The sequence below is a fragment of the Aotus nancymaae genome, unplaced genomic scaffold, assembly GCF_030222135.1.
Source record: "Aotus nancymaae isolate 86718 unplaced genomic scaffold, 86718_ANA_hifiasm-v0.15.2.pri h1tg000014l, whole genome shotgun sequence".
Taxonomy (NCBI): domain Eukaryota; kingdom Metazoa; phylum Chordata; class Mammalia; order Primates; family Aotidae; genus Aotus; species Aotus nancymaae.
In genome coordinates, this window is record NW_026988425.1 from 38,423,658 (window position 1) to 38,443,941 (window position 20,284).

The window sequence follows — 20,284 nt, forward strand, 5'->3', positions numbered from 1 at the left end:
GAGAAGCTAAGAGCTGATCACAGTGGTAAAGACAGGAAAACTGTAAAATGCAGACTAAACTTCAAACAAACTAAATCAACATAACAATAACCCTTCTCCCATTAGCAATGACCAAGATGACCGTGTTTGGAATTTTCTATTTAAGAAAGTAGGAGTCCACCATTATAGAGGTGGGCCGCCATTGCTGCGGCAGTTCTAACTACATCTGTATAAACAGGGCTCCAGGGAAGTTCACACGGCAGCTGGGCGGAGACCACAGTAGCTCAGCAAAGCCTCTGCAGGCAGACAGTGTCTAGGCTGCCTCCTCACTGGGCAGGGCAGCCCTGAAAAAAGCCAGCAGCACAACAGAAACTCATAAATAAAGCCCTAACTCCCCGGGACAGAGCACCTGGGAAAAAAAAGGGGTTTATGAGTACTACTGCAGCAGACTTAAATGTCCCTGCCCAGCAGCTCTGAATGAACAACAGAGCTAACAGCTCAGCACTTGAGCTCCTATAAAGGACAGACTGTCTCCTCAAGCAGGAGGAGTGTATATCCAAAAGGGTCACCTCGTAAAGGAGAACTCAGACTGACATCTGGCGGGTATCCTTCTGGGACAAAGATAGCAGAAGAAGAAACTGGCAGCAACCCTTATTGTTCTGCAGCCACTGCAGGTGATCCCCAGGCAAGCAGGTCCTGGAGTGGACCTCAGCAGTCCTACAGCAGAGGGGCCAGACTGTTAGAAGGAAAACTAAGAAACAGAAAGAAATAACTTCATCGTCAACAAACAGGACGTCCACTCAGAGATCCAATCTGAAAGTCAACAACTACAAAGGTGACAGGTGGATAAATCCACAAAGATGGGAAGAAACCAGAGCAAAAAGGATGAAAACACTTGAAAACAGAATGCCTGTCCTCCTACAAGGGATCACAACTCCTCACCAGCAAAGGAACAAGGCTGGATGGAGAATGAGTGTGATGAATTGACAGAATCAGGCTTCAGAAAGTGGGTAATAAGAAACTTCCGTGAGCTAAAAGAACATGTTCCAACCCAATGCAAAGAAACTAAGAACTTTGAAAAAAGATTTGATGAAATGCTAACTAGAATAAACAGCTTAGAGAGGAATATAAGTGAATTGATGGAGCTGAAAAACATAACACGAGAACTTCGTGAAGCATACACAAGTTTCAACAGCTGAATTGACCAAGTAGAAGAAAGGATATCAGAGGTCGAAGATCAACTCAATGAAATAAAATGAGAAGGCAACATTAGAGAAAAAAGGGTAAAAAGGAAAGAACAAAGTCTTCAAGAAATATGGGATTATGTGAAAAGACCTAATCTATGTTTGATAGGTGTACCTGAATGTGACAAAGAGAATGAATCCAAGCTGGAAAATACTCTTCAGGATATTATCCAGGAAAACTTCCCCAACCTAGCAAGGCAGGCCAATATTCAAGTCCAGGAAATACAGAGAACACCACAAAGATATTCCTCTAGAAGAGCAACCCCAAGGCACATAATCATCAGATTCACCAGGGTTGAAATGAAGGAGAAAATGCTAAGGGCAGCCAGAGAGAAAGGTCGGGTTACCCACAAAGGGAAACCCATCAGACTCACAGCAGATCTCTCAGCAGAAACCCTGCAAGCCAGAAGAGAGTGGGGGCCAATATTCAACATCCTTAAAGAAAAGAACTTTCAACCCAGAATTTCATATCCAGCCAAACTAAGCTTCATAAGTGAAGGAAAAATAAAATCCTTTGCGAACAAGCAAGTACTCAGAGATTTCATCACCACCAGGCCTGCTTTACAAGAGCTCCTGAAAGAGGCACTAAACATGAAAAGGAACAACCAGTACCAGCCACTCCAAAAATATAGCAAATGGTAAAGAGCATCAACGTAATGAAGAAACTGCATCAACTAACAGGCAAAACAGCCAGCTAGTATAAAAATGGCAGGATCAAATTCACACATAACAATATTAACCCTAAATCTAAATGGGCTAAATGCCCCAATCAAAAGACACAGACTGGCAAATTGGATAAAAAGCCAAAACCCATCGGGTATGCTGTATCCAGGAAACCCATTTCATGTGCAAGGATACACAAAGGCTCAAAATAAAGCAATGGAGGAAGATTTACCAAGCAAATGGAGAGCAAAAAAAAAAAAAGCAGGAGTTGCAATTCTCGTCTCTGATAAAATAGACTTTAAACCAACAAAGACCAAAAGAGACAGAGAAGGACATTACATAATGGTAAAAGGATCAATGCAACAAGAAGAGCTAATGATCCTAAATATATACGCACCCAATACAGGAGCATCCAGATACATAAGGCAAGTTCTTAATGACTTACAAAGAGACTTAGACTCCCACACAATAATAGTGGGAGACTTTAACACCCCATTGTCAATAGTAGACAGATCAACGAAACAGAAAATTAACAAGGATATCCAGGACTTGAACTCAGACCTGGACCAAAGCAACCTAATAGACATTTACAGAACTCTCCACCCCAAATCCACAGATACATTCTTCTCAGCACCACATAGCACCTACTCTAAAATTGACCATATAATTGGAAGCAAATCACTCCTCAGCAAATGCAAAAGAATGGAAATTATAACAAACAGTCTCTCAGACCACAGTGCAATCAAGTTAGAACTCACTAACTTAGAACCGCACAGCTTCATGGAAACTGAACAACTGGCTCTTGAATGTTGACTGGATAAACAATGAAATGAAGGCAGAAATACAGATGTTTTTCAAAACCAAGGAGAACGAAGACACAACATACCAGAATCTCTGGGACACATTTAAAGCAGTCTCTAGGGGAAAATACATAGCAATAAGTGCCCACATGAGAAGCAAGGAGAGATCTAAAATCAACACCCTATCATCAAAATTGAAAGAGCTAGAGGAGCAAGATCAAAAAAACTCAAAACATAGCAGAAGACAAGAAATAACTAAGATCAAAGCAGAACTGAAGGAGATAGAGACACAAAAAACCCTTCAAAAAATCAATAAATCCAGGAGCTGATTTTTCGAAAAGATCAACAAAATAGACAGACCACTAGCCAGATTTATAAAAAAGAAAAGAGAGAATAATCAAATAGATGCAATAAAAAACGATAAAGGGGATATCACCACAGAGTCCACAGAAATACAAACCATATCAGAGATTATTACAAACAACTCTATGCACATAAACTAGTAAACCTAGAAGAAATGGATAAATTCCTGGACACTTGCCTCCTCCCAAGCCTAAACCAGGAAGAAGTCGAAACCCTGAATAGACCAATAACAAGGTCTGAAGTTGAGGCAGTAATTAAGAGCCTACCACCCAAGAAAAGTCCAGGTCCAGATGGGTTCACAGCCGAATTCTACCAGACATACAAAGAGGAGCTGGTACCATTCCTTCTGAAACTATTCAAAACAATCCAAAAGCGGGAATCCTTCCCAAATAATTTTATGAGACCAACATCGTCCTGATACCAAAACCCGGCAGAGACTCAGCAAGAAAAGAAAACTTCAGGCCAATATCCATGATGAACATAGATGCAAAAATCTTCAATATAATACTGGCAAACCGATTGCAATAGCACATCAAAAAGCTTATCCACCATGATCAAGTAGGCTTCATCCCGGGGATGCAAGGCTGGTTCAACATATGCAAGTCTATAAACATAATTCATCACATAAACAGAACCTAAGACAAAAACCACATGATTATCTCAATCGATGCAGAGAAGGCCTTTGACAAAATTCAACAGCCCTTTATGCTAAAAACCCTCAATAAACTAGGTATTGATGGAACATATCTCAAAATAATAAAAGCTATTTATGACAACCAACAGCCAATATCATACTGAATGGGCAAAAACTGGAAGCATTCCCTTTGAAATCTGGCACTAGACAAGGATGCCCTCTCTCACCACTCCTATTCAATATAGTATTGGAAGTTCTAGCTAGAGCAATCAGGCAAGAAAAAGAAATAAAGGGCATTCAAATAGGAAAGGAGGAAGTCAAATTGTCTCTATTTGCAGATGACATGATTGTATATCTAGAAGACCCCATCGTCTCAGCCCAAAATCTCCTGAAACTGATAAGAAACTTCAGCAAAGTGTCAGGATACAAAATCAATGTGCAAAAAGCACAAGCATTCCTATATACCAATAACAGACTTAAAGAGAGCCACATCAAGAATGAACTGCCATTCACAATTGCTATAAAGATAATAAAATATCTGGGAATACAATTAACAAGGAACGTAAAGGATCTCTTCAAGGAGAACTACAAACCACTGCTCAATGAAATAAGAGAGGACACAAACAGATGGAGAAACGTTCCATGTTCATGGTTAGGAAGAATCAATATCATGAAAATGGCCATACTGCCCAAAGTAATTTACAGATTCAACACTATCCCCATCAAGCTACCAATGACCTTCTTCACAGAACTGGAAAAAAACACCTTAAACTTCATATGGAACCAAAAGAGAGCCCGCATAGCCAAGTCAATTCTAAGAAAAAAGAACAAAGTGGGAGGCATCACACTACTGGACTTCAAACTATACTACAAGGCTACAGTAATCAAAAGAGCATGGTACTGGTACCAAAACACAGATATAGACCAATGAAACAGAACAGAGGCCTCGGAGGCAACACAACACATCTACAACCATCTGATCTTTGACAAACCTGATAAAAACAAGCAATGGGGAAAGGAGTCTCTGTTTAATAAATGGTGTTGGGAAAACTGGCTAGCCATGTGCAGAAAGCAGAAGCTGGACCCCTTCCTGACACCTTACACTAAAATTAACTCCAGATGGATTAAAGACTTAAACATAAGACCCAACACCATAAAAACCCTAGAAGAAAATTTAGGCAAAACTGTTCAGGACATAGGTGTAGGCAAGGACTTCATGACCAAAACACCAAAAGCATTGGCAATTAAAGCCAAAATAGACAAATGGGACCTAATCAAACTCCACAGCTTCTGCACAGGAAAAGAAACGGGTCATTAGAGTGAATCAGCAACCAACAGAATGGGAAAAAATTTTTGCAGTCTACCCATCTGACAAAGGGCTAATATCCAGAATCTACAAAGAACTAAAACAGATTTACAAGAAAAAAACAAACAAGCCCATTCAAAAGTGGGCGAAGGATACGAACAGACACTTTACAAAAGAAGACATACATGAGGCCAACAAACATATGAAAAAATGCTCATCATCACTGGTTATTAGAGAAATGCAAATCAAAACTACATTGAGATACCATCTCATGCCAGTTAGAATGGCGATCATTAAAAAATTTAGAGACAACAGATGTTGAAGAGGATGTGGAGAAATAGGAACACTTTTACACTGTTGGTGGGAGTTTAAATTAGTTCAACCATTGTAGAACACAGTGTGGCAATTCCTCAAGGACCTCGAAATAGAAATACCATTTGACCCAGCAATCCCATTACTGGGTATATATCCAAAGGATTTTAAATTGCTCTACTATAAGGACACATGCACACGAATGTTCACTGCAGCACAGTTTACAATAGCAAAGACCTGGAACCAACCCAAATGCCCATTGATGATCGACTGGACAGGGAAAATGTGGCACATATACACCATGGAATATTATGCAGGAATCAAAAACGATGAGTTTGTATCCTTTGTAGGGACGTGGATGAACCTGGAAACCATCACTCTCAGCAAACTGACACAAGAACAGAAAATCAAACACCGCATGTTGTCACTCATAGGTGGGTGTTGAACAATGAGAACACATGGACACAGGGAGGGGAGCATCACACACTGGGGTCTGTCGGGGAGAAATAGGGCAGGGACAGCAGGGGGTGGGGAGTTGGGGAGAGATAGCATGGGGGGAAATGCCTGATATAGGTGATGGGGAGGAAGGCAGCAAATCACACTGCCATATGTGTACCTATGCAACAATCTTGCATGTCCAAAACCTAAAATGCAATAAAAATAAAAAAATAAAAAAATTTAAAAAAGAAAGTAGGATGTATATAATACTTTAAAAAAATGTGGCACATATACACCATGGAATACTGTGTATCCATAAAAAAGGATAAGTTCATGTCCTTGCAGGGACATGGATGAAGCTGGAAACCATCATTCTCATCAAACTGACACAAGAACAGAAAACCAAACACCACATGTTTTCAGTCATAAGTGGAAGTTGAACAATGAGAACACATGGACACAGGAAGTGGAACATCACACACTGACACCTGTCAGGGGGTGGGGGGCTAGGGGATGGATAGCAGGGAGGTGGGGGGCTAGGGGAAGGATAGTGTTAGGAGAAATACCTAATGTAGATGACAGGGTGATGGATACAGCAAACCACCATGACATGTTTATACCTATGTAACAAACCTGCACGTTCTGCACATGTACCCTAGAACTTAAAGTATAATAATTTAAAAAATTGTCTATAAAAAAAAGATTGTCATCTTTCCATTACAAAAATCTGTGCTTGAAGAAGTTTAATCTGACATTATGGGGAAAGAGCGACAACAGCCCAAAAGATTCCCTCAGATTTGTTGGCAACTGACTTATATTCTGACTTATAGGTATAAGAAACATGACCATATGTGAAAAAGAAAAAAAAGTCAAATGGTCAAGACACAATAATCTTTAGTATTCATGAGAGAACATGATTGCTTCTGGCTGCAATAGGTAGGGACTGATTTACGATATTTTCAGAAAGTACGGGAATGTTCATCATGCTTATTTAAAAGCATATACATTTTTCAAACTGGTGCGACTCACAACAATAAGAGCCTTGTAATAACTGAATAAAGCAGACATTATGGGTCTTCTTTACCAACGGGACCATTTTAAGAAACAGACTCTTGTAGCTGCTGGGTCTGAGCAAGCTTATTATTATTCTTTATTATATCTTGCTTGGAACAAAGAAAGAATCTCTAAAGGTGATACCTATTAATCCTCATAATGGTGGAGGGCTACAGTCTGTCAATTGTTCTAAAGAAATAGGTGGCTTTAAGAAAGACAGTTAAGTTTGGAATAGTGTTGTGTAGACTAAAAGTAATTTTAATAAATCATTTTCAAGAGGTAGAAGAGTTTAAGGTGAGTGAAAATAGCCACTCACATTAGTCAAGCAGCCTCTTCATACGGGGATACTGAAGGAAAACAAACGCAAAGATGAGATTTCATCGGGAGGCTAGCAAACAGCAACAAAACTCAAGGAGCATGGAAGCAGTGTTATCACTATTGAAATCAGCACTGATTTAATTTTTAGTTATCTTACATCCTCAGATAATTCTTTGTATGGAGTCTAGGTATTTGTCACATCTTTATCACCAGGTGCATGTTACTGAGGATTGAGAAGACACTACTGTATGTTTCTAAAGAGATCCAAAATACATTGCCTCTTCTTTGAGTCTTGTGTTCACGTGAAATTATTATTCTACTGAGTTTTTCACATTGTTTGATACTAAACTTACTGAAGCAATTTTTCAGCCAAAAGTTGAAGAATGTGTTTTCCTCCGAGGAGACTTACTTCATAGATCAAAGAAGCCACGTTCCAGGGTCTTCGGTAGTATGTCAAAGTGTTTCCATCTCGATCCCGGGAACAAATTCCATTGTAGAACTCATTGTCGAAAGGTGTGCTTAGGGGATCCATCCCTAAAATGTTGATCCTGAGAATGAACAGAGTAGAATCAGAAGTGGCAATACCACAACATAATGCAAGGCAGCCCTCTGTAGCTGGAAAAAGTGAGACAGCTTCAGTTCATGTCACCGTCACCCAATATGTATGTGCTATAATCAGGAACAGAAGCAAGAGCCTGTTCACCTTGGCTCCGTGTCTCTGGCAAAAAGCATACCTTAGGAGGGCCTTATAAACTCTTTTAGGCAACTAAGGCACTGTTTAGAGTGCAATGAAAGAAATGCAATAAGTAAAGCACATGGGACCATCTGGTTCCTGGAGTTTTAACTTCACTGCTGTAACTCTTACCTAACCTCCCTTAGTGAACCAATAACTGATGCTGTAATACCAACTATTTAAATTATTTGAGAACAGAGCATCTCAGGGGGCCAATATAACATATGCATGCAATTTTTCATCTATGAATCAACATTGGGGCTTTCTCTCTCTCTCCCCATTCTCTTTAAACTTAAGCCTTTTCCTCCAGCTGTCTCATTGCTTGTCAAGAACCTCATTCCCTCCAGACATATTATTTCTATTACACTTTCCAAGATGAACACAAAAATGTTAGCATCCTGGCAAGGCATTCTCAAAAGTTCTATTTTTTCCAAAGCAAAATATTTTTATTTGGCAAGATTTCATTCATAAATATAAATCTTCTTTAGCTTTAAAAAAAGTTAAATTTTACTTGTAGGCTTAAAAACAATATATGAACAAGAAGCAGTTATTTCCTTGTGCTTGTTCCTCCACCTCTGTTAACTGGGGGAACACAGTCATTGCTGTCTAGGCTGTATCTGGAATAAACGGCCCAAGCCAGGGAGGCCACTAGGTTTGAGGGTCAAATCTGTAACTTACCTTGGCACAAAAACTCAAACTCTTCCATTGCTCTAGGCTACGTTCCTAACTCCAATGAACTGGATTACAAATCTGGATGTTGGTTTTAAGACCAATTTGTCAAAGAGTGTGGGTAGTTTACCATAAACCCATGGCTTTTGCAAGATAAATAATTGAAAGGGTTTCCAACTGCTTGTGGGTTAGTTAAAAACAACGTCTTTATATAAATAGCACATTTTAAATAAACTTTAAATCTACAAAGTTGTAAAGTGAATCTAAAGTGGTTCAACTTTAATGGAAGGCAAGTTAAGAAACTGACACATGAATACCTTCCTCAAGGCTGACATATAGATAAAATCAAACATCCCTCACTGCCTGTCCCACCAAAAATACCTTTCATGAAACATGCTATGGCCTTAAAGTTCTCACATGGGCCAAAAATTAGACCTATTAACTTGAATATGAGAAAAAAGAAAAAAAATTATATATTTGGTTTTACTTTTTTAAACAGCTTATTTCTCATGATAGATTAAAATTTTCATCCCAATTCTTTACAAATCTCTGCATCTACACCCTTGCCATGACCTCATTACAGGCAAAGTATACTTTCCTCCCTAGCGACTTTGTGCTTGGCCATGTGACTTTTTTTAGCCAATGGCATGAAGTTGAGAGTGACAGTGGGGGCAGTTCAAAGCATGAGCATGAAGAGGTCTCATTCATTGCTTTTGCTTTCATATATTTGTGCCATTGCCTTGAAAATGGCTTCTGAAGGGTAGCCGCTGTCCCTTTAACTTGGCATACCAGTGACCCCAGTGAAAAGCAGAACCAGCCCAGCTATTACAGCATGAGGCAAAGCTGCCAGTGAAGCCCAGTCTTGTGAGGAATAAACACTTATTTTTGTATCACTAAGGTTTTGGTGCAAGCTCTCCACCACAAAGATACAAAATACTGGAAGCAAATGACCTGAGTTGTTTCTTAAACAAGACCTCAGCTACATTTTCTTTATGGGATAATGAACTACATATCCAGTAAAGCTACATTAACAGAGACACTGTACCTCTTTGCTTTCAGTGAACAATGAAATCAACCTTTGTTTATATTGATGATTAACTCTTAGGTGACTACTATATCTATGTGTTGTACAGTATTTGCAATTAGCAGGGGGGAATATTAAGACAGTTCATATACACTCTCTGCTTTCATGCAAATTGTGTTCAAATTAAGTAGTAGAACATAAAATCACCAATTTCAAAATCGAGGCCAAGGAAGAATACACAATCAGCCCTCCGTATCTGTGGGTTCTGTGTCTGTGGATTCAACCAATCATGGATTGAAAATGTTTGGAAAAATAATTACATCTATGATAAGCATGTACAGACTTTTTCCCCTTATAGTATAGCAACCATTTATATCACATTTACATTGTATTAGGTATTATAAGTAATCCAGAGATGATTTAAAGAGTACAGGAGGATGTATGTAGGTATGTGTGAATAGTCTGTCATTTTATATCAGGGACTGAAGCATCCTAAAATTTTTGTACCTGTGGGAGGTCCTGGAACCCATTCCTGATGGGTAACAAGGGAGGATGGTACTTGTGCTGAATGAGTGCTACATGTGAGTGCTTTACACATTGAGTCTTCTGGAAGGAGAGATCACCATGGTAGGTTAATTAAAAGAGTTTTAGAAGAAGAAAGATTTGATCTGGGTTTTGAGGGGTGGGTAAATTGGGATGGGGCTAGTGCAGGAAAATGGGTGGGTAAGAGATCAGAGATGAAAATGGCACGTTATGAGGGTGATGGTCTTCAGATATTCTGTTTGTCTACTCTATAAAGGAATTTTGATAAATTATGCTTTCCTGCACATTTTTAGTGTGACATCTAATATTTTTCATCTAAAGATTAAGTAGATGCAAGGAATATAATTTCCAAGAATGCTGTCATTATTTGTACTTTAACATATAATCATTTTACCACTTTAAAAATAAAATCAATAAATATAAATGCTGTAGTGATGCTGGGTCATACAGCATTGATATTTTTCTAACAGTTGGAAATTTTTTAGTTACTTTTATTCCTTTTTATTTTTTTAAAAAAATAGGCTTTACTTTTTAGAGCAGCTTCTGTTCACAGCAAAAGTGAAGAGAAGGTACAGAGACTTCCTATATACTTTGTACCCCTTTTTATTCTTGAATTCAAATTTCTATTCCATTTCTCCCACAGAATTTTAACCTAATGTAATGTAGTTTATCTTTGAAAGTTTTTATTGATTACCTTGTCATACTTTTCTGTACCAAAAAGATATTAATTTAAATTTTAAAATATTAAATATTCTTTGACCATAGATCTAAGTATTAAAAATTCTTTATTAATAGTAGCATATACAAGTATATTAAATTTTTAAAAATCATTACTAAACATAAGTAAAATTTTACTGGAAAGCGATCTCAATGAAAGGAATGAGTCTTCTTTTTAAATTAATATGTTGGTTCCTGCATCCATGAATAAATATTACTTCATTAATTCATGGTGCTAGGAAGAGACAGTGTTCAGTATCAATTTGATTCTTACTTTTCATTTTTATAGTTGTAAATGCTGAGAAGATTTACTCACATAAATAAGTAGATAAGAATAGAAGAAATTTTATTATAACAATGTCACACAATTTTTTAATCCCTTTTTCTGAGTTATAGACCAAAATGAGATCCCATAGTTAGTGATCTGTCATCCAAAATTATTTTTATAGTCCATTATCTAAAAATTGATTCAGTAATCTTTCACTGTTGATAGAAAGAATTAGAGATCACAAAACCTCCAAGGTGTCAGAGTCCAGGTGAGTACTAATATTTGGAGTTGTTTCTTGTTTCTTTTTTCTCTCTATAGTAAAATGTGAGATGGGTGAGGAGTACACTCTGTTCCTAGAAAGTGAGAAGTAAGTAATTGTTTAAAAAAGCAAGAAAGGAGAATGGGCTTGACAACTTGGATGCAGCTGAATTGTCATGCTTATTAATTTTATGAAAAAATGTATGTATGGAAGTTGAGGATTTACTATTTGCTTAGGTAAATAATTGATAGTTGAGGAAACTATTACCTTAAGACTTACTTGTCTCCCCTTGGAAAGTTTTTGTGCACCCTGTGATATGCATATCCTAGTTTGAAGGTTATTGTTTTATAGGTCAGCAAATTGGCCAGTTGGCTGGACCCATCTGGAGAGTTACAGTAAAGTTGATCCATAGTCTAAAGCACAACTAAGGAAGAAATGTTTCAAAAGCTTTGGATTTGGTTCCACTACAAGAGAGACAGCCAGTCTAGTCTAGAATGAGCCAATTTTCTTCTGCCAAGGAACATGAACACTTCTCATGGATGGAAAGTCATCACCTGGGAAATTTAAAAAACCATTATGCTCTTTGGCAGTGCTTAGAGATGCCTGTTTTCACACCTGCATCTAGAACCACAGACAATTCCAATTTACCAGGTAAACTGAAGAGAAAGCTCCCTTCACAGAAGTGGTGTTATGCTTAGATCACAAAAAATAATTCTTTGTATATTGTAGATCACTTACAGCTGACTGGATTTATGCTTTTTCAATAAATGCAAGATGGGTTGGGGTATTTCCATAAACACTTCTGGAGAATCTCAGATGCCTCCAAATAAGAGGCTGAAACATTTGTGATACAACGCAATTCTCCTGGCATAAGAACTTAGATGTGAGAGGCCTTCAAATGAAAACAGTCTAATGTAATTACCATGAGCACTTGTGACTTTCACATGTAGAAGAATCTAACTGTATGTGACTGTTGATAGGACTTGTTGAGGTTGTCCAGATTTAATTGGGTAGATGTAGTTTATAAGCATGTTGCTATGATTAGGGAGTTTACTCCTATTACTTCTGTTTCACAAAGAATCCATAGCTCCATATAAGAATAATGGAGGTTTATAGTAAGTAAACATGCAAATTAATGATGTAAAAGAATATCACAAATATAATAATGTATGTTATTTTGAAACCTCTTCCTAAATATTAATTACTGATTTATACCACTCTCCTGTATTCTTAATTCAAATATTTATATGATAAGTAGCTACCTAAGGAGTTTCATTTTTTAAGGTTAGTTTTGCTTTGAAGTTAAGGTGTTGAAATTAAGACTTACAGATTTTGTAGTGACATGAGGGAAATGCTGTGGGTGTTGGTTGGAGTTTTAAGGAGCAGACAGTAAGGTGGTTTGGTAGATAAATAGTTTTATAAGTCAGAGAAACCTGTTTCAGCTCTGTTAGAAACTAATCAGCCAAATGGCCTTATTTATTTCACTCAGTTCTTATCTATAAAATGAATATAATACCTCCTCTAACAATCTCCCAGGATTATTATGAAAATTTATGGAGCTAGAGTGTGGAAAAAGATTTTGAAAAGTTTAAAGTATTATGCAAATGAAAGTTGCCATAGAACAATAGGTTTTATGAAGACTAAATTTAACATAGGTTATTGCTCATGGTAATGGGGAATTTAATAAAAAATGTTGATGGACTGATTCCGTCAGGAGGTACTTCATTTTTCATTTCTGCTGCCAACCTTTCCCCATAGCTAGGGCCCCACCTTCTTACACAGCCTTGAAGACTTAGCTGTGTTATGGTCCCCAACGCTAACCCTGACCATGGTGAAGTGTGAGGTATCTAAGAATTCCTAGCTAGCCCTGCCTCGTTATGAAACTCCCTGGAAAATGCTATGCAACAAATTTTTCTTTTCCCTGAACAAAGGAAACTAATAGATTATGAATGATTGTTTTTCAGTGAAGGGGGCCAATATTTCTATATTCTTTTCCTGTAAGACAAACTATAAATTTGCATTGAATGAGAATAAATAACATATGTTAAGCCGTTTTATTTAGATTAAAGAGAAAATTGTTTCTTGGATCCTAATGAAAGCAAAATAAAGTAGTAATGGGCTTTCACCATGGACTCACAATCTTTCTCTGAGGAAATAAATAAAAAGAATCAGGACTCATTGAGCACACCATGATGTAGTTATAAGGTCTGGGAAACTCCCATACCATTTACTAAAAGGGCCTCTGAGCTTAGGGACCTAAGACCACCCATTTGATTCAAGATTCCTACCTATTGTGGGTAATGTTGACTGCTGCTTGAACAAGATTTTATAAAGCGCATGAAAGGCATGTGAAATGCTTTATCTGGTGCTTGACTCTTGGCATCCTGAATATTTTTCTTACCTAGATTTAAGAAGTAGAAGTTTCACTTGGCTTAGAGAGAGAAGTCATCTCCTTCATCAGCTAAACTTGATAGAGGTCTTATTGTAGGAACTGCCTAGCACCTTAGTGTAGGGTTTCTCAACCTCAGCACTGGCACTTTGGGTCAGGCTGTCCTGTGCTTAGCATCATCTCTGGTCTCTACCCACTACCTGCCAATAGCACTTGCCATTCTCATCCCCTCCAAGATGTCACACCTACAGTGGTCTCCAGACATTGCCACATGTCTGCTGGGAGAAAAATTACCACTGATTGAGAACCATTGCCTTACCCTTCTATCAGCTGTGCTCTTACCATCACCCCTATCTTTTTCCTCTTCCCATCAACATACCCAAGACTGGAGTCCTGTCCCTGAATTTCTTTTCAGGGACTTATTTTCAGTCTTACCTGATGACAATTGACAAAATTTTAGAAAGCACTTAATAGATTTTCATTAATTAATAATTAGCCTATTTATCTACCTACCAAGTATTTAGTGAGCACCTACTATGATAATCCAGGCACTGGAATTATGAGGATAAAGAGACACATTATATTAGAGGTGAGGAAATAAAGCCATATACCATCCCTGTCAATATACTACTAGGTGGAAGAATGACCATGTCTTTGTTGATAATCTTCCAACACATCCACCTTTACCAAAAACAGCTCAGAACAACTAAGAGAGACTGTGTGGCTGATATCCCTAGGATTCCCTCTGACTAGATGTGGAACAGAGCAGAACAGAGCCAAATCTCAGATCTGTCATTTTCCCAATTCCTGGAGTACAGATCTCTGCATATAGTCTCTATCCTGCATAATCCTGAGTTCTAAACTCCAAGACATCCCATCTGAGCTTACAGCCACCTGTCCAGAGCACCTAGGTTTTGTATGGAAAACGAGTGAAATGTCAGCTCTCTATAATGAGAACCAGAACCTCAACATCATCATCCTCTGGCATCAGAACTGCTTCCTCTGATCACATTCCTCCTGGGTCAGCTCCAGAATGCTAGAAACTCCCAAGATTCAGGAGAAGTTCCAATGGAAGACAGCCTTCCTAGCAATGCAAATATTTGAATTCAATTGCTGGCCTTCCTATTGGAAATTCATTCCAAATGTTAACATGTCATGTCAATGCTGCTGTAGTCTCCCAGAGGTTCATAAATGAGAAATTTTATCTCTTGCTCGACTGAGAGACAATCATCTAACATCTTGATAGTCTAGTCCATTCCACAGACCCCTACTGAGGCCAGGCAATTTGTCCAAATTATCCTCAGATACTTATTCAGCACTTCCTTTAAGCTCAAAGGTAGTTCAAAAATAATACAGACCCATCAGCTGTATCACCTGTGTCCCTCACACAAACGCTTCCACCAGTCTATCACAGTGAGAGATGGAGATCATTTTTACTCATCTTCATCTGAAAAAGTTCAAGTGAAATACAGACCCATAGCCTGCAGTTCGTGCCAGCTCAGACTCCTCTACCACTCTGTCCCTGCAGGGAGTACGGGGATCACCTTCACAATCATCCTCATCTGAAAAGTCTCCGCAGTCATTGTCACCATTACACAGAAGTCGTCTCTTTATGCATCTGCCTGCAATCAAAATCAGGAAAGACCCAATGTGTCTAATGCCAATTTTTTTCTTTCTTTCTGAAGTTATCAAGTGCACTTGGAGGTGAGATATCAGAAAAATACATTTGAGGCCGGACACAGTGGCTTATGCCTGTAATCCCAGTACTTTGGAAGGCTGAGGTGGGCGGATCACGAGGTCAGGAGATCGAGACCATCCTGGCCAACATGATGAAACCCCATCTCTACTAAAAATACAAAATAAATTAGGTGGGCATGGGTGGCGCATGTCTGTAGTCCCAGCTACTTGGGAGGCTGAAACAGGAGAATTACTTGAATCCGGGAGGCAGAGATTGCAGTGAGCCGAGATCGCGCCACTACACTATAGCCTGGGTGATAGTACGAGACTCTGTCTCAAAAAAAAAAAAAAAAGAAAAGAAAAATACATTTGAGTTCTTTGTTCAGAATATATAGACAGCCCTTTTTGGGGCCTTTCACACTTGGAAATCCAAGCATCTAAAAGCATATACTTTTTTTTTTCTTTTCTCTCAGGAAGCCACACAGAAACCCACAATGAGCAACTGGAGCACAAAGATTACCTGTATTGCATTTAAAGTCATTGCCACAGTCATCCTCGGCATCCTCACAGGGCTCTGTAGGCACACATTGTCGTCTGTCTCCCACAGCATCGGTGCAACGTCTCCCATTATATTGTCCAAAGGCCTCAATGCTTCTTGAACGAAACTGCACAATATCAGTTGGAAAGATTAGAATTTCTAATGTCACAAAAAGGGTATGGTTTAAAGGTACATCCACACAACTATATCCCTCTAATGAGTCAATGGTTTTAAGATAGAAGCAGTGGAAGCAGTCACTCATGTTATTTAGGGTAACACTCTGCATTCTAGGTTTGGCAGCCTCTTATACAGATGAGTCCTCCGGACGCTTATTTAGTATTCTGTACAACATTAAGATTTCCTGGCAAGGTTAGCAACATACATTTAAATGTTTGTCTCTCTTTCTGGGTTTGGAACTCAGTTGTGGGGCTCCCTGCCTCATAGTCATTTTTCTGGAGAGGCTAGCAATACAGTTTCTATTTGGGGAGGTCAGTGGGGAAGGGAGATGAACACTTACCATTTGTTTGAGGCAGGGATCGCATTGTGACCATTCACTCCAGGGGCTCATTCTACAGTCTATCTGTGATGTAGAGCCACTGTTTTCTGTTAGTTCTGTTAGCTGTGGGCCATAACTAAGATAATAAAACATGCAAGTTTATAATGACCATTATGTATGCCTGTTTCCAAGAAGTCTTCACAAACACAATTCACTTTGTATTTTATCCTGTCTCAAACTATACCAATTACCTTTTTACTATATCTCTCATTTCACGCTTGACTGCATGCTGTTTTGTATTTTCAACTCATCTTTTTGTTTAATTCTTGTCTGTATTGTAATTTAACTTTCAACCTAACAACAAAATAATGGCAATGAGGAAAACTAACAAAGCATCCTTCCAGGTGTTTTATATTGATTAACCTTATATTTTCAACTAGATTATAAACTCAATGAAGCTAGAAATCTGATTTTATTTTTTGTGTGTGTGACTTCCTTCCCATCCACCCTACCCCCCACCTCCGAGATTCTGGTGAGGCAAAGTTACCTCATTTTCTTGCAAATTTAAGCCAGCCGGCCCAGGCCTAGCCATTCCTGCAGCAGGCACATCATAAATCAGTCTTCCCCTCTCTGGTATTCTGTATGCCCTAAACTGGATGCTTTGCCACTTCACACTTCAGTTCGGGACTTATTCCTGATCTTTCTGAGTTTTAACATCATATATTTTGGCACTTATGCCTCCTTTTCCACCCCCAGGCCCACTGTTCAGCAGTGCTTTTCTGGCTTTCAACTTTCCTTTCTCTGTTGTTTCACCATTTGAGTCTCTTCTGGTTGCAGTATCACTTGGGATAATTATCAAAAAAGAAAACACAACAGAACCAGAAACCACCAAACAAGAGTCCTACACATTCCCTACCTCTGCTTGCCTGACCTGAAGTGTCAGGTCCTATCTATAGCTATCCTTCCTGTAGCTTAGCCTCTTAAACCACAGGAAAGGCTAGGTGAGGCCAATCTCCTCAAATGCTCTAGATCCCAGCTCCCCTTAGAGACTGATACATTGAATATCTCCTTCCTTTTAAAATCTCCCTCTCTACTGTTTCCTCTCCATTTGTAGTATAAAGTGTTCAAGTTTGTGACATTAAACATAAAAAGCCCATAAATGAACAAATCATGCACCCTTCCTGACTTCACATTTTCTTCCAGCCGCTCCCATCTCCCTCCTGTCCTTCACAATGACACTTCTTAGAAGAATTGCTGGAAATACATTTATGTTTTTCTGTCATCCAAAGAACAAGTCATATCTCATCCTCTAAATTCTACATGCCCTTTTAGTTACTTCTAAATTCTCTGGTCTTTTTAGCCAAGTTTCTTGAGAAAGTAGTTAGCACCCTTGTCTCTTGTTTTTTACACCCTGAACACTTCTCAACCCTCCTGCCCTGTGAACACTGCTCTTGCCCAAGTCCTTGAGGACTGCCATGTGCCTCACTGTTCCTTTCCGTTTTTATCTTACTGCCTGTTTCATGGCATTGAATGCATTGACCACTGTTACTCTTCAGAACACTCTCTTTCCTTGGATAATAGGCTCTTCCTTTTATTTCTCTTTTCCTCTCTGCCTAGTACTTTTACTCTTGTATGCAGGCCCCTCTTCCTCTGATGGTCCTTGAAATACTGATTTTCCATCAAGTTCCTGTCCTTGGAGCTCTCTCTTTTATTTTTCTCTATATTTTCCCAGAACTTTGGTTTTCATGTTTACGCTAATGACACTGTATTAGTCTATTCTCACATGGCTATAAAGAACTACCTGAGACAAGGTAACGTATAAAGAAAAGAGGTTAAATGACTCACAGTTCCACAGGCTGTACAGGAGGCATGACTGAGAAGGTCTTAGAAACTTACAATCATGGCAGAAGGGTGAAGGATAAGCAAGCACATCTTCACATAGCAGCAGGAGAGAGAGAGAGTGGAGGGGGAAGTGCTACATATTTTTTAACATGACAGTTCCATCATAAGAACAGCAAAAGGGAAGTCCAGCCCCATGATTCAATAAACTTCTACCAGTCTCAGGCTTGAACACGTGGGGATTACAATTCAACATGGGAGATGAGTGGGGACACAGTGCCAAGCCATATCATTCTGCTCCTGGCTCCTCCCAAATCTCATGTTCTTCTCACATTTCAAAATACAATGATGCCTTCCCAACAGTCCCCTAAAGTCTTAATGTATTCTAGCATTAACTCAAAAGTCCAAGTTGAAAGTTTCATCTGAGACAAGGCAAGTCCCTTCTGCCTACGAGCTTGCAAAATCAAAAACAAGTTAGTTACTTCTAAGGTACAATGGGGGTACAGGCATAGGGTAAATGCTCCCTTTCCAAAAAGAGAAATCAGTCATGAGATAAGGGCTACAGGCCCCATGCAAGTCTAAAACCCAGTTGGACAGTCATTAAATCTTAAAGCTTCAAAATGACCTCTTTTGACTCCATGTTTCATGTTCAGGGAATGCTAATGCAAGGAGCAGCTCTGCTCTTGTGGTGCTGCAGGTTATAGACCCTGGAGCTGCTTTCACCAGCTGACATTGAGTGTCTGCAGCTTTTCCAGGTACATGGGGCAAGTCGTTGGTGGATCTACCATTCTGGGTTCTGGAGGATGGTGGCCCTCTTCTTACAGCTCTACTAGGCAGTATCCCAGTAGGGACTCTGTGCAGGGGCTCAAACCCAGCAGTTTTCCTCCACATTGCCCAAGTTGAGATGCTCCATTATAGCCCCACCCCTACAGCAAACTTCTGCCTGGACATCCAAGCATTTCCATGTGGCCTCTGAAATCTAGGTGGAGGCTCCCAAACCTCAACTCTTGCCTTTTGTGCACCTGCAGGCCCAACACCATGTGGAAGCCACCAAGGCTTGGGGTTTGTACTCTCTGAAGCAATGGCTTGAGAGGGGCCCCTTTTAGCCACTGCTGGAGTTGGAGTGGCTGTGATGCAGGATGCCATGTCCCGAGGCTGCACAGAGCAGTGGGACCCTGGGCCTAGTCCATGAAACCATTTTTATCTCCTAGGTATCTAGGCTTGTGATGGAAGGGGCTGCTACGAAGGTCTCTGAAATGCCCTGGAGGCATTTTCCCCTTTGTCTTGGCTATTAACATTTGGCTCCTCTTTATTTTTGCACATATCTGCAGCTGACTGGAATTTCTCCCCAGAAAATGAGTTTCTCTTTTCTACCTCATTGTTAGGCTGCAAATTTCTCAAACTTTTACACTCTGCTTCCCTTTTAAATATAAGTTCTCTTTGCTTATGCAAATGAGCATAGGATTTTAGAAGCAGCCAGGACATATCTTAAACACTTGGCTGCTTAGAAATTTCTTCTACCAGATGCCCTAAATCATCTCTCTCAAGTTCAAAGTTCCACAGATCCCTAGAAAAGGGGCACAATGCCACCAGTCTCTTTGATAAAACATAGCAAGAGGACCTCTGCTCCAGTTCCCAATAAGTTCCTCATCTCAGTCTGAGACCACCTCAACCTGGACTTCATTAACAGTGATAGTGAAATCACTATCAGCATTTTGGCCACAATCATTCAAAAAGTCTCTAGGATGTTCCAAACTTTCCCTCATCTTCCTGTCTTCTTCTGAGCCCTTCAAACACTTCCAACATCTATCTGTTACCCAGTCCCAAAGTCACTTCCACATTTTCAGGTGTCTTTAAAGCAATGTCTCACTCTTGTTACCAATTTTCTATATTAGTCTGTTCCCACAGGGCTATAAAGAACTACCTGAGACGGGGTAACTTATAAAGAAAAAAAGTTGAATTGACTCACAGTTCCACAGGCTGTATAGGAGGCATGGCTGGGGAGACCTCAGGAAACACAAT

The 20,284-nt window shown here is 39.3% G+C and overlaps 1 protein-coding gene across 1 annotated transcript in view; it reads right to left on the bottom strand.

The window, feature by feature from the left end:
• Positions 1 to 20,284, bottom strand: part of C9 (complement C9) — an 87,641-nt gene that overhangs the window by 52,476 nt on the left and 14,881 nt on the right. Inside the window, exons 3-6 of the mRNA XM_012460046.2 lie at positions 16,445 to 16,559; positions 15,910 to 16,054; positions 15,187 to 15,334; positions 7,520 to 7,658 (exon numbers count right to left, since the gene is read on the bottom strand). Of these exons, the coding sequence (XP_012315469.2) occupies positions 7,520 to 7,658; positions 15,187 to 15,334; positions 15,910 to 16,054; positions 16,445 to 16,559 (547 nt within the window). The remainder of the gene's footprint in view (positions 1 to 7,519; positions 7,659 to 15,186; positions 15,335 to 15,909; positions 16,055 to 16,444; positions 16,560 to 20,284) is intronic.